Source organism: Electrona antarctica, assembly GCF_951216825.1.
Source record: "Electrona antarctica genome assembly, chromosome: 23".
Lineage (NCBI taxonomy): Eukaryota > Metazoa > Chordata > Actinopteri > Myctophiformes > Myctophidae > Electrona > Electrona antarctica.
This window is the reverse complement of record NC_136804.1, coordinates 23,801,090-23,816,893: the sequence shown is the minus strand read 5'-3', so window position 1 is coordinate 23,816,893 and position 15,804 is coordinate 23,801,090. Positions and strand designations below refer to the sequence as shown.

Here is a 15,804-nt window from a genome sequence, read left to right as displayed (position 1 = left end):
ACATTTACTTACCGTAATCTGACAAACGTAAGGTAAGTAACAATTCAGGGGTGGTGTGGATGAAGAAGTTATTTACAGGAGGTCACCTGAGCAAAATAATAATAATAAAACATTTTAAAACCACTGCTGTAGCACAGGGGTTTTCAACTGATTGTGAACGAGGGACCACCACCCTGACTTAGAATCAACTACCTGGCGTTCACTGTTGTGCTGGGTGGGGAATTGGGCTAAGATTAGTGCTTTCGTATCACTTGCTATGCATCCCATGTATATACATCCCATTGTTTCTCAACCAATGGTCCATTGACTACTAATTTCCTAATAATAATGACTCAACCAGACAATCCGGTGCACTTCCCCCTTTTGAGATTCTAACTCCCTTTTTCTGTTGAATTTCTTAACTGCCAACTTGTCCGAAAAATTACTATATGGATGGTCATCATAGGTCACCAGGTCATTCAGTTCACGGTTTCTCAACTAGTGGAAAGATTGTGGAAAACGTTGACAAATCAACAAATCCTACATTACTAATGCATGGTCAGGGAACACATCTTGCAATACCTCCACGGACCACCTGTTGAAAAGCCCTGCTCTAGCATGACGGGTAAAGCAGGCATCACTACCTGTGGAAGCTGTCCACCATTTTAAGGTGCACCCTCAGGTCCTTCTTGGTCAGGTGGTCCAGCATGCGCGCATCCACCAGGCACTCCATGAAGTAACTGCGATACTGAGGTAGTCCAAGGCTGGGCAGCCACTCATTCCCTATCCACTCGTGGTTCATGTCGCCATAAGCTAGAGTCTGGCACAATACATGGCAGAGCACAAGTTAGCAAAATGTTAATGAAAAAGACCTTAAAGTATAGCTATAAGCAATAATATGTCAACTTTTTTAATTTTTTGTTTTATATTCAGACAGCCAGCAATGAGTAAAACGCTCCCCCAAAAATGTAGTCTCTGTGACACATCTAGGGGCCACAACCTGCATTCAAAGTTGTTCCTACTTCCCAGAAGCTTTATCATTGGCCGAAAAAAACTCGGTTGAAATTACTAACCAAGCAGGAAGTAGACAGGCAAATCGACCATCGACAAAGCTTCTAGGAAAATCTTTGAATGCAGATTGCGGCCCCTATAGATGTGCCAGAGACTAAATCTTTTTTGGGAGCATTTTACCCATTTACCCAAAAAAAAGGTCATTAAAATTTTGACATATTATTGCTTATAGGAGCTTTAATACAACACATCACGCTTTGGTGCACTGCCTCTCCTTGTGGAGAGGGTGGAGGCTGCGTGGAGGTGTGACTTGTAGTCCAGGAAAGAAGTGAGACCACATTTTCATGACAAACTTTGGTCATTAACATGGCGCCATGACTAAAATATCTAAAACACATATTGCACACATAAAAACCCCAGTCAAGTGTTTACAATTTACAATTTAGGCATTTAGCAGACGCTCTTAATCCAGAGCGACTTACATTAGGCAAGAACAAAAGTATGGGAATACATCACATATATAAAAAGCATTTGCAGTGTTTCTTGTGTCCTAAACATCATTAAAAACCAGGATTGATATTTGGATAAAATATCGAAAAGGCAGAATTGAAAAATGCAGGCCAGATGTTTATCCTTGGGCTTTAGGGAGTGTGCATTAGTGCACACAATGTTTTGTGCATGCAAAGTTTTATGCAGATCGGTGCATGTAAAGACGTGACTTGGCCTGTTATAGCACCACCATGGGGCTGATTTGGAAAAAGTCAAGTGGCATTGCTTCCTCAGCCTAGTGGGAATATGCGTGCAAAGTTTCACTGCACTCGGGCCCTGCGTTCATGATTTGCAGCATTTTGTACAATACGGGCCAGTCCTGAAAACTTTGGAGTTTGGAAGGCAATCTTAGCCAATGAGTGTAGAATCTGAGAAATCCAACAGTCTTGATCACATGACTACAGAGATCATGTGTACCGATTTACGTAAGATTTGGATGAAATCTGTCCAACTAATATAAACAAATGTGTTTTGCAGAAATCGGCCTCACGGTGGCGCTATAACTGGGAGATGGGTAAAATGCAGGGAAAATGTTTTGCCATGGCTTCTAGGGAGTGCACATACAAAGTTGTACACAGATCGATGCAGTTATATGTAAAAACAGGAATTGGCCTGTTATAGTGCCACCGTGAGGCTGAGTTGGGAAAAATTAAGTGGCATGTCGTCCTCGGACTAGTGGAAATGTACATGTATAATTTCACGGAAATTGCACAGTGTTTGTGATTTGTGGCATTTTGTTCGAAACGGAGCAATCATGTGAGCTTTGGAAGCCAATCTTAGCCAATCAGGATGGAATATAGGAAAGGGTGCAGATATCCGTGTTGATCACATGACTATAGAGATAGTGTCTACCGAATTGCGTGATGTATGGATAAAATGTTTACGAGTAATGTAAAGAAACAGTTTTGCCAAAATCGGCCTCATTGTGGGGCTATAACAGGCCGTTGTTCATCGTTGGCATCCAGGGAGTGTGTGTGCAAAGTTTGGCATCGACCGGCTTAACAGTGCCAGAGATTAGCTGGTAACGGACGGACACACACACGGACGGACGGACGGAGTGCAAAACATACTCTCTCCCCATGCCTTCGGCCTGGTGGAGACAATAAGATCTGGTTGCAAAAGGGGTGAAGTGGCCCCTTAAGTGTCGGATTTGGTCTGACGTCAAGGGGCGTCAATGTCATAGCACCTATGACATGATAGCACCTGACGAAGCTCACGGCGAAACGCGTCGTGCTAATAAATACGTTGATGCAGTAAGTTGTCCGTCTCTGTTCCCTGGAGTGTGCAGTCCCTTCTTTGGAAGGTTTTTCCCCTTTTTGATGGGTGTCAATGTCAGTTAATGTGTTAAGAAACATCTACATTGTTCTACATTGCCTTAATTTGTAAAAAGAAAAAGAAAAAAAAAGAAAGGCTGCTATGAACTGGATCTATTCAGTACAGGACTTACCTGTGCCCAGCTTCCCACCTCAGAATCTGATCTCTGTCGGGAGAGAGAATATACATGAGAGGTAATGATTAACAGGGAAACTAAAACCTTGCTTTCCCATGATTTGTCCTACTGTAATTACAGTGTCTTATATCAATGCCTGTGGTTACGGTTAGGTTCCAAATTGTCCACTATGCGTGTAGAGAGTAATGTATTGCATTTGACAGCTCTCGCCACTCCCAGACTGATTGTGGTCACAATCTTAGAGACAACAAAATGGCGTTGGTCTGGCATTTAAGATCACATTACCAATTATGCTTCTGGCTTACCAACTACGATAGTAATGAATCTTCACTTCCAGACTCACTTTCACCCTGATATAGATCTTAAAACTGATGTATGGCTTTCTTTTGTTTTCAGTAATATGGTCACTGTCCTGACAGTGTATGATAAATAACAGACATTTTCAGACACAGTGCAGCAACAATGGATCTGACCCAGATCTATAACCGCGTTTACAGTATATTCACAAATTCACAATCCGAGACTGCAAAGCTGCAACGTAACTGCATTCAATCCCTTACACTTCTATGCCAGATCACAGGTCTTATGGAAAAAGGAATAAGGAAAGTTTCTTCTTGCAACCCCCTGAGAAATTCTAAGAACCAAACTAAAGCCTTTTAATATGGATGAAGGCATTCTGGAGCAGCTTGTGGGAGTTGGATGCAATTTGAGGGAAGGCAAGCTTTCTTCCATTTGGAATGTGAATTGCTCTCCGGGGATAGCGACGCGTTATCGCCTCAACCTTGGCGTGGTCTGACAGATTGCATTTGGTTTGTAGACTGGCTGCTATAGCACTGCGCTCCTGCTTAGCGAGAACCAATCACTGCTCACCATCGCTCAGACAACGCTATACAGAATTGGCTGTTAGCTTTGTTGTCCCTGAGCCCTTGACACTCTCACTCGTAAACATGCTCAGAGTGGAGCCAAATTGAAGATTGACCTTTTATATCCATAAACTCTACTGTTTAATAAAACAGTGGTGACGGCTTCAAAATAATGGCTCTGGAGCTATTGGCTACAGTCGTGACATTATGAAATGCAGTCAATTTGAATGTACAAATATTGCACCTTCCTTTTGAGCTCATTTTGAGGTCTGAACTATGGTTTAGTTAAAGGGTGATAGTTGTTTCTGTAGGTATACGCTACAGGATTGTGAATTATTATTACCAACATTCACATGATGAATGTCTTTCCTGTCATCAGGAATGACATACATAACATTAGCTACAAGTGCTCACCTACTGCATGGCTAATGGCATTATCCATATGGTACCATCTTTCTTTACCATAAGAAGAAACTGTGCATTTTCATCACCATCATACACAGCAAATGTGAATAAATGGACTGGGATTTGCATGGATGTGCAGCTCAGACGATTGCTTAGAATGTTTGCTTGGCTTTGACCTCTAGAGATGAAACTAACTAAATGGTGCATTTATACAGCGCTTTCATCCAAAGTGCTTTACATACATTACCCATTCACATACACCGATGGCAGAGGAAACCATGCAAGGCACCAACCTGCACATCGGGAGCAATTCGGGGGTTCAGAGTCTTGCTCAAGGACACTTCAACCCCAACTCTGGGGAGCCCGCGAGGGATCGAACTGGAAATCTAGCGGTTCCCAACCGGCCGCTCTACCGGCCACTCTACCCCTGATCCACTGCCCTACTGTATTGGTCAAGTAATTTTGTTAGTGTTGACAAAGACATTCGGAGACCATGGTATTAATGCACTGGTTCTCAATGTGGGGGTCAAGGGAGCTCGAGGGACTTCACCCCAACTCGGAATTTAACATCATATCAAATGGGGGTTTGTGGCCTAATCTGCATATCAAACTGGGAAATTACAAAATATTGAGAAGCAGTGGGTTAATTAATGGATGCATGCGCCACACTGTTGACCATAACTCTGCACTGTACACACTCCCTCAAACTAACCGCACGTTACCAGGCTTTCCACCTCGGAGGAAAGCCTGGTCTGTGTTACTAAATCGCTGTGTGATCCGGTCGGGAGCGGATGGTAACTCATGTCCTGTTGTAGTCACTGGGTTGTAGTCATCAGGCAGGAAACCACAACTGGAATAAGAACTACCCAAAATAATTCCCCACGATCATAATTTTAGGGCCTACCCAATAAAATAGAATTTCCCCGTGGGATAACAAAGCTATAGTACAGACGTACACTAAGTACACTCACATTTATTACATTTATTTATTTTGTATTTAAAAAATCTGCTTAACACTTGCACTCTCATGGGGACTTATTTTGGGTAGTTCTTATTCCGGTTGTGGTTTCCCAGCGGATTCATAATGTTAGCGCGCGCACACGCACACGCACACACACGAGCACACACACACACACACACACGCGCACACACACAGAAAAAAGAGAGAGAGAGAGAGTAGAGGGGGACAAGAGGACTGACCGTTTTGGAGGAGGGGGCCACCATGGTCTCCATCTCCTCATGGGTCAACCATACGTTGCCTGACGGCTACGAGGTGGGCGGGCCCAAGAGAGAGAGCAGCGGCGACGGGATTGGTAGCAGCGGTCCAGTGGGAGGGGCAAGCAGTGTTAAAGAAGAAGAGCAGCACCACTGTAAGCCAATAGTGTTATAGCATCACAGTCAGATGATGAGCTTGGCCCCGCCCCCTCCCCGCTGGGGGTCAAAGGGCACACAGGGAGAACACAAACACAACAACAACAACAACAACACACCACACAGCACAAGAACACCAAAACTTAGCATAACGGGTACGTGTGGCACGAGTAGGGTGACCAGACCTGTTGATTTGATTTAAGGGACAGGAGTATCGCTTGTGTGGGACAAGTGGGACGGGGTTAGCAACTTATTAGTTAAGTTGCTATTAAATGCCTTGATGTCACATTTGACCATAGGCCTAATAATTGCCTATCATTTTGCTATTAAACCCCTCTGGCGTCTCATATTTTGTTTTAAAATATATAGGGGATATTTCTCGTTATTTTTTAACATGCTTAAAAACACGTCTTGCAGGAAAAGAGACAATGAGTGAGCTTTACAACAGAACGTGGCTTACCGATAAACTCTCACTACATCTTGGAAAAACAGAATCCATTCTTTTTGGGAGCAAACATGCTCTCATTAAAGTAAATGTAAATGATTTCAAGGTCAGAGTTGACGACATACTGTAGTAATCTCCAGCAAAATAAGAGATTACATATCTTGGCTGTATTCTTGACAACAAACTGACAGGTGAAAGCATGGCAACATGGGTAATCAAAAAAGTAAACCAAAGAACAAGATTTCTGGGCAGAATTTGCTCGTTTGTCAACAAAAGTGCTCTCAAGACTCTAGCTGGAGCCCTAATTCAGCCCTACTTTGACTATGCTTGCACCTCTTGGTTCTCAAACATCTCTATTACATTACATTACATTACAGTCATTTAGCAGACGCTTTTATCCAAAGCGACTTACAATAAGTGTATTCAACATAGGTAGGGAACAAAAACTACTAATCACCAGAAGTCTTTAGTGCATTTTCTGCAAAAACAAGCAACCAAGAGTATACCTAGCGCTAAGGTAAAAGTGCAATATATCAGCTACCTATTTCCTTAAACAGATGAGACAAAATAGCTAAATCAAATGAGCATGAGCTAAAACAATTAAGTGTATCGACTAAACAAGATCCAATAAACAATACAACAATAGAAAACAAGCGTTCGTACAACTAGTTGACAACAAGTAGGTCAGGCAGAGAGGAAGGGTAGTGTTTCCTGAAGAGGTGGGTTTTCAACCTGCGGCGAAATATGGGCAGTGACTCTGCTGTCCTAACATCACTAAATGTTACACATCTCTATGTCACTAAAGACCAAGCTACAAACCTCCCAAAACAAACTAATTCGACTACTCCTCGGTCTGGGGCCCATGACCCTTCTTTTTTCTTTTGCAACCCATTTTGATAGTCTATGGTGGCTCCGGGTAGAAAACATGAGTTAAGCAATTGAAATTGGGACTGACATTTAAAATTGTAAATGCAGCTTTGCCCTCTGTACCCGCATACCTGGCAAACTACCTCAAAAAAGTAAGCGACTCCCTCAGCCACAATACAAGAGGAAGCGAGAACAACGATCTGGTACGTACCACCCACTTTCAAAACAAACATGTGCAAATTCTCCTTCTACAGCACTGCCACCCAAGTGTGGAATGCCCCGACTCCATCCCTGACTAACTATTAGGGAAGGATGAGGCTGGCAGGGCACTGCGTCAGGCACCCAGAACTTGAGGCAAGTAAATTGACCCTATGGGAGCCAACCCAGGGCAAAGCCAGGAGGCAAAGAAGCGTACCACATATGCTGACGTGCTGCAGCGCGACAGCTTGGCTGTCAACACTGCAGAGCTCAAGAAACTGATGTTGGATAGGAAATTGTGGAGGGCAGCGATCCAGGAATCCCGAGTTGGTGTTGGCTAGACCTCACTCTCGCAGCAACTAACTAACTATTAGGGCATTTTAACACTGATGTGTGTCAGTCACAATGTGGGATCTCAATTTGTGGGAAGTCTGAAAAGTGAGGTACTGTCCCACGCAAAGGGGGACATCTGGTCACCCTAAACACAAAGGAAAAAGAAAAAAAAAGAAAAAAAAACGGTACATTTGCCATGCAGAAAAGTAAAGACATTCACATTAGTAATTCGTTATACAAACAGGCACATAAATTCCACGTGTCTAACCCCTCTCCATCCGACAGTATTCAATATGGTCTATATATCCCGCTGTATGGCTTTCTCTGTCGTGACATTTCCTAACGTCTAATTTTAGCAGCAGTGGATTGTTCTGCGGCCACAGCGGACGGCCGGGCTGCCATGACCTAGATAAGAGCGGTCCACGGGCGGCAGGGTTGTAACCAGTGTAGTGTGGAGCGTTTAATCTCTGTTCAAGGCACAGCGCTGCTAGCAGTGGGATGCTAGCTCTGTCACCAGTCTGTCCGTGCCACACACTCTATGGCACTGGTTCCCAAACACTGGGTCGGGACCCATTTATGGGTCACTTTTCCTACAACAAAATTAGTATTTCAACAGATTTTCCACTCCCCCCCCAAAAAAGAAATCATTAAAAAAAAATACATTTTAAAATCAAACACATCGAAGAAATTCCATACATAAAATAATAATAATCGCTACAATATGATAGTTGAGTTCTGCGAGGTGTGATGGAGCAGAGTGCTTGAGAACAGAGGGAGGGCATGGTGTTTACAACGAGACAGAGGGTTGGGGAGGAGGACCATGGACTAGACCTGAACTGGGACCAGTGCAGGTAAACTAGCCTTTTCTCAATGTGTGGAAACACAGCATTGGATATTAATGGTTGAGTTCATATCGGAGTTTATAATGCAACATGTTTTTTTTTGTATAATGTGTGTTCATAGAAAGAAAAATACTTCAAAAGAGCACTCGACTGGGTCTGCATGTTTTATTAATTTTCAGGGTTGACTGACATTTTGCGTCTTCCTCAGAGTCCTAACAAGGTGTGTGTGTGTGTGTGTGTGTGTGTGTGTGTGTGTGTGTGTGTGTGTGTGTGTGTGTGTGTGTGTGTGTGTGTGTGTGTGTGTGTGTGTGTGTGTGTGTGTGTGTGTCGAGCTATGAAAGCAGCTCTAGTGTAAAATAGCTGCTGGGGTAAAAACCATTTCTCACCACTGCAGTGTTGAACAGACCAGCAGCACGAAAAACACACTACCAACCACTCCTACTGTAATGTTATCCAACTCACCGCTTACAGAGATCAGAACTTAACACGTGTAGACACAAAACTTGCAAAAAGGATCACATCAGGATATGTAGTACAAGTGCTGATTCCGTCGACTAAAAACTATGCCGAAATGTTTTCAACGACTGCCTTTTTTTCACTGGAATAAAAACGAAATAAAAACTAAGCTGCGATGTCTAAAACTATGACTAAATAATATTGACAATTTTGTCAACAAAGGGACTAGTCTCGCGTAGCCAGACAACTATTCCACAATCTCCAAATGCTATATAGAGTCTGGAACTATAGCCCCCATGAGCCGAGTAACGGAAGCTGCCATTTCCGTTCACGAAAATATATTTAAAAATATCTTTACATTTTATTTTTGTATTTTCTTTTCTGCTAAGCAACAAGCTATTATATGCTTAGATGATTTCTATTTATATTAGAATAAATTTGCGCGATTGTAAAGACGAAACGGAAGTGGGGAGGAGGAGGCTCCACTTCCGCTTTATCGCTTACTCATGATAGCTCTTCCGTTGGTCCAGAGACTCCAGACTGTATGATGAAGCATTTGGAAATTGCGAGAGTCAACAGTCTGGTAACCCGAGACTAGGGAGGGACTAGTGATAGTAGTGAAGAAGAGATCCAAAAGACAAGTCATGTTGTGCTTGGCTGCAGTTCTACAAGCTCGAAAAGAGTCGTTTCGTGCCGTATTTCGAGCTTGCAGATCTGCTACTTTTGATGCATTTGTGTGACACTGTTGGTACGGTCACGTAGGCCGTTAATTTACGGAAAAACAAACAAACACAAAAAGTTAAAACATGTAGATAAGAGGTTTCTGCCCGACAGACAGCAACAGTATAAATAAATACAGATAATTGCGTTTAGTTTGTTCATGCTCTGTGTTGTTTTATCAGGACTGGAGTGTCATTTGAGGTCACAGCCCCTAGTGCTCAAATTTAACCTCAAATGCAGTTCTTTTGTGCATATTTTCTCCACTCTTGGTGTGCAAATTAAGCATGGGCTCTGGAGTGCATCTCAATGGAGGCCCATCCAACTACAGTACATGATGTGACACATGTGATAAACGAAATATCAAAAATAAAGCATTCTCGACACGTGAGCTTAATTTAGATCATCTATCTCTGCTATTTGTTTTAAATAGGGCTTAAAGGGGAGTTCCGCAGTATCTGATGATAATGTATGTATGAACCACTGTTAGTGGCCAATTAAAAAAACAATATATATATATGGGTGTGGCTTTAAGGTAGGTGGGCTCAAACCGGTCAAACGTCATGCAGCATATGCAGGAAGCGACAGAGTGACAATACTTACATCACACACAACATCTACAACATATGTAAACAAAATAATTATAATTTCCGTGCGATGTAAGCGCTTGACCGGCCGTAAAACGCTGAGGAATGCTCAGCACGGATTTCTTTTTTTTGTCACTACTTTTCCAGTGATCAATGGATTATGGTCATCATATTATGGTAAGAAAATGGTTTGTCCGGAACTGCCCTTTAAGTGAGCCTTTTTTTTTTTTACGGTGGTGAGATCCAGGGCCATGCACACATACACATCAAAGGGGGCTCCAGCCCCTGCCCTTTTAACTCGTCTGTAAAACAAGCAATTAACCATAGCAGCATTTACTATGGTTAAAGAAATGCACATGCCCCTCCTTCCCATGCCATACCCGGAAGGCAGCATTCAGTCTCCTGAACTTGAACACAGCATTTTGCGTTGAACACATTTGTTTAGAAATCCATGTCGTACACCGCATCTCCACTAGCTAAAGAGTGCTGGGTTGCGCCCCGAAAATAGCTGATCTACAAGCTCTCAAGCTCGTTGTGAGCTTTATAGATCTGTTATTTTTGTCCAAAAGTGCCCTCTTACGGGATTTCAGCCCCTGCCCCTTTAACACTCTCTGCACGTCCCTGGTGACATCATCATGTGGCGACTCACGGTTCTGGTGGTGGGCGGGGCCGAGGGGCTGGTGAGGGAGACCATCTCCTGGATGGCGAGGCGCAGCTTGAGCCGGTGCAGCGGGTTGCTGATGCCGATCTCCCGCTGGATCTCTGTGTCGGACAGCGCCGACATGATGGCGCCGCTCTTCACGTTGGCGCGGCACGCCGCCACGTACCAGGCGGGCATCCCCAGCCACAGCTGGAAGACATTAGGCGCTCGTTGATTAGTACGATGTTAGAGCAGTGGTTTCCCCAAACCATTTTTGCCTGTCGTCACCAAAAAAAGAAATTATAGACATTCGCCACCAGGACCCAAACTAGTGAAAATAGCTGATCTACAAGCTCACAACGTATCGCTTCACGCCGCCGCGTTCAGCTCGTTGTGAGCTTGTAGATCGGCTAATTTCCACTACTTAAATATATTTGTTTTCTATGGAATTTCTTAGAGTTGTCTTTGTGAAATTACTGGGGGGGGGGGGGGGGGAAAGCATCAGAATTTGTTTATGATTCATGAAAAAGGTTGCCTTTTTCGGGAATGTTTTTTGAAAATGTTTTGAACTCCCGATCAGGCCAACGGTGCTGGAGATTAGCTGGTAACGGACGGACAGACACACACGGACACACGGACGGATGGACGGAGTGCAAAACATACTCTATCCCCGTGCCTGTGCACTTCGATCTGCTATTTTCACTAGTTTGGGTCCCGGTCAAACGTCTAAATCTCTCTTTAGGGTCACAACCACTGAGTAGAGTTTGTAACTCTAAATGTGTGTGGATGTGTCAGGATGTCTGCAGGCAATCTGCTGAACACCAGGGGGCAGTGATGTTCGTATTATAGGACTTTTATTTCTACCAGCACAAATATTGAAAATGTAATAATTGAAAGGAAAACATAAAATGTTGATAGTTCATATCAGTATTCATTAATGCCACTGGCTATTATAATTAGTCATAATTTAACTAAGGTGATGCATGCTAAACTTATTGTAATTTAGATTTTATGTATTTTATGTAGACATAGCACTCTATAGTGTATACTCATAGCTTTACTGTACATATTTCGTACTGTTAGACAGATGCTATAGGTTCTCAGCTTTTTATGATTCTTGATGACTTTTTTATGTGTTTGATGTATTACCATGTGTTGTTCTTGCTTACTGCAAATCGCTCTGGATTAAGAGCGTCCGCTAAATGCATAAAATTGTAATGCATAACATCAAGGCATTATTATAATAAAATGCGATAATAAAAGTGCAAAGCTGCTGCAGGATGCTGCAAGTCAAATAGGAGCCCTCTGCCATCTGGGATCTCAGACAACATCCATTATCCATAAGGACAGTCACCCATTTACACAGGTGAAAATATAGGAAATACAAATTAAATATTGAGATTAGCACACGGAGGGCAGCATGGGGCCAGAGGCAGAATAATGATGCATTAATAATACCTGCTAATGTGACAGACGACCTCATTAATGGATCAATATTGCAATATAGTCCGGAATTCAAAATTTGCTTGAGTAAAAGTACAAAAGTATTGGCTTCAAAAAGTACTCGTTGTGCAGAACGTCCGATTTCAAGTTTGTTTAAAGATCATTTGAAAATAGCAGATCCATCAATAAGCTGTGAGCTTGTACTGTAGATCGCCTATTTTTAAATGGCCAAAATGTATACAGGGCTTAAGTGGTTAATGTATGTTTTGTAATGATAATACAAATCTACAAAGTAACTAGTGACTAAAGTTTTCAAATAAATGTAGTGGAGTAAAAGTACAATGTTTGGATCCGAAATGTAGTGGAGTTTAGAAGTACATGTATTGGAAATACTCAAGTAAAGTGCAAATACCTCAAAATTGTACTTAAATACAGTACTTAATTAAAAGTACTTTCCACCACTGCTATTTTGCATTCTACATGGAAATCTACGAGTAATTAAAATGCAAATGATGGCAAAGGTATCATGATGACCAAGGTCAAAGGAAGGAAGTGGTTCTCAACATGGAGTCCTAGAGGAGGTTAAGGGGATCCCCAGCTAAATGATTGATAGTTGGGAACCAAATGGACCCTTACGGACAGTGAACCAATGGAACCAAATCTGTTCAATGTTAAATTAACACTGAGGATTCTTTTGGGTCCCAGTGATAATAAAAATCATGTCAAATGGGCGCCTGTGGCATACTGCATATTGCAACAAACGGTCCCACATGGAGGTCTATTCTTTATTGAGCTCTCGCTTATGTGTGCCCTTGTTTACTGCCTGGGGACTAAAGATGAGAATTAGCCATAATGCTAAAAGTATCACCCAGGGCCCTATTTTCAGAGTTTCCGTCACATTGATTGCCGTTTAAAGTCTTTCTGTTTGATCATACTGCACCCGATACCGATACATCCATTATACATCCACTCGAGGACAGGATTTGAGATTTGACGGGAGTGAAAATAACAAAGCGATCGCCTACCTCCAGCCACGCTACGACCGTGGGGCCGTCCCACTGGGCGAAAGGTAAGCCCTTCCTTCTGGCTTCCTCCAACAGCTCGTGCCTGAGGATGGATGGATGGGGACAGAGGCAACGGCATCAAAACACATACCTGTGTGTTCACAAAGATACATATAAGTAACAGTACAAACACATTCACCCACTCCGATATAATATTGCACGCACACACGCACGCACGCACGCACGCACGCACACACACACACACACACACACACACACTTTTCAAACGCTCATTTTCAACATTTAGTTAGGGAAAGTTTGTGACAAATCTGCAAACTAAGTGCTTACCAATAGCCTCCTTCACAAATGTGTTCATGAAGGTGTCTATATATCACATCTCAATTTTTTCCAACCCAACTCCCTTGGGAAACTTTGTGACAGCTGCTGAAAGCATTCGTTTTGCAAGAAAAACACTCCTTCGGCTAAAAACGGCCATAGCCGTCATCACAAATTGAATCATCACATTTGGAAAAGTGCCTATGACCGTTTTTAGCCCAAGTAGTGTTTTTCATGCAAAACAAATGCTTGCAATGGATTCAGAATCCAGAGGTGGTGGAACTAGGGGTTCAGAAAAAACCCTAGGTTGACTCGCCACATGCTACTTAATGCAGAATATAAATGTGTACATTTTGCCTGCATATACTACAGGTTGTTAATGGTACCCCAACTTTCAGCAGCTGTCACAAAGTTATCCAAAGGAGTTGGTTTGGAACAAATTGAGAGGTGATAGTAGACTCCCTTATGCTTAGCCTTAAAGCTATTGGTAAGCATGTATTTTGCCGATTTGTCACAAATTTGGCTAACTTTCCCTAACTAAATGTGTTGCAGCAACATGGTTGTTCATGTTGGTTTGAGTGTCTGTCTCCGTAGGAAGACTGTATGAGAGCTGCTCATACAGAACGTATCTATCCCAGTCCAGCCTTACTGTACACCGAGACATTTGCAAAGGCTTCATCTTATCGCCCGTCTCTCTCTAGGCTGCGAAGGCAAATGGGCACACTTGCACTCTTTAATCCGCTTAGCATATCACCTGACACACAGACACACAGCACCGCATGAGTATAACTACGCTACAATTCATAGCGGTGGTGATCGAAAGATGAGAGATGTGGGCTTTCTCGTGCTATAGTCAAGTGGTATTGCCGTTATAAGAAACCTTTCAAATCGTAAGGGATCTCCTTTTCATACAATGCGTGCAAACGTGGCCCTGTCTGGCACAGAAGATACGGCACGTGGTCAGCCGTGTGCCGTTTCAAAGGTTCTCGGTTCAAGGTCAGGTAATATTTCCCTCTTCATAAATTGCATGAAACCACGAAGACATGTTGAACTTTTCACAAAATACATGAAAACACAACGTTACGTATTTTTGTTTTGTCACAGAAACATAGTGCCTCTGTGGCACAGCTGATATGTCAGTGACATGACATGTCAGTACAATGATGCGCTTTCTTTTATAAAATGCATGAAAACACAATATTTAGTTCAAATTTAACACCAGGCTCGAATCTTTCATTGAAGGACACACAAGAGACCCGGTGAAGTTAAGACACACATGGCATGCCTCTCCTCCTTGAGTCCTTGTGGAAAAGTACTTCCCAGTCTAGATACACAGACCAAATGTGGACCCCCTTGAAAACGAGATGATTCATCTCAAGGGGTTATTCCTAGGGATGCACCGATATGGAAATTCTTGGCCGATACCGATATTTAAAATAACAATGTAGCCGATACGGATACCAATATGTTTATTTAGTTTTCGTTGTTTTTATTTCCCCCTTTTGTGCCAGAGAAATAAAACAAATACAAGAAATAAATGTTCTGAATCTACAGCTTGGTAGACTACAGATAACCAACACACCAACATAGAATCTACAGCTTGGTAGACTACAGATAACCAACAGCAACACACCAACATAGAATCTACAGCTTGGTAGACTACAGATAACCAACACACCAACATAGAATCTACAGCTTGGTAGGCTACAGATAACCAACACACCAACATAGAATCTACAGCTTGGTAGACTACAGATAACCAACACACCAACATAGAATCTACAGCTTGGTAGACTACAGATAACCAACACACCAACATAGCCAATGCAAAATGTATGCTTATCAACAACAGATAAACATCGGCTACTGCCATTGGTTAATGTCAGTTTTATTTGCCGATACGGATATTGACCGATAACAGCAATATCGGCCGATACCGATTATGTGGCCGATACATCGGTGCATCACTAGTTATTCCCAATTATAGAATTTCAAACAAATACCAAATGGTGAAAGAGTTCAGATCAGAACGTGGTGAACATAGTGGTTATGCAAGGGATAATGTACTACAGCCACGTCATACATTATCCCACTTATTACACGGCTGCTTTACTAATAAATTGACCCAAAAGTAACAATAGAACGAGGTATTCCTTTGCTTACGGTAATGAAAGTATTCCATAAGTGTTGCGCTGTGTTGTTTTTGCCGACTAAAACTAAGACGAAAAATGTTCGTCGACTACCTTTTTTCACTGACGAAAACTAAACCGGAAACTAAATGAAAACTAAGCTATGATGACTAAAACTA

General features: G+C 42.5%; 1 protein-coding gene across 15 annotated transcripts in view; it reads right to left on the bottom strand.

Moving 5' to 3' along the window:
* ppfia2 (PTPRF interacting protein alpha 2) overlaps window positions 1-15,804 on the bottom strand; it is a 285,017-nt gene that overhangs the window by 13,905 nt on the left and 255,308 nt on the right. For 14 of the 15 annotated variants that reach the window (XM_079494692.1, XM_079494700.1, XM_079494701.1 and 11 more), the window contains 5 exons: window positions 13,182-13,263; window positions 10,723-10,923; window positions 5,458-5,523; window positions 2,987-3,019; window positions 624-799 (listed from right to left, as the gene is read on the bottom strand). In XM_079494692.1, coding sequence (XP_079350818.1) covers window positions 624-799; window positions 2,987-3,019; window positions 5,458-5,523; window positions 10,723-10,923; window positions 13,182-13,263 — 558 coding nt within the window. Of the gene's footprint in view, window positions 1-12; window positions 87-623; window positions 800-2,986; window positions 3,020-5,457; window positions 5,524-10,722; window positions 10,924-13,181; window positions 13,264-15,804 lie in introns of all 15 variants that reach the window. The other variant, XR_013789017.1, reaches the window with a different exon arrangement.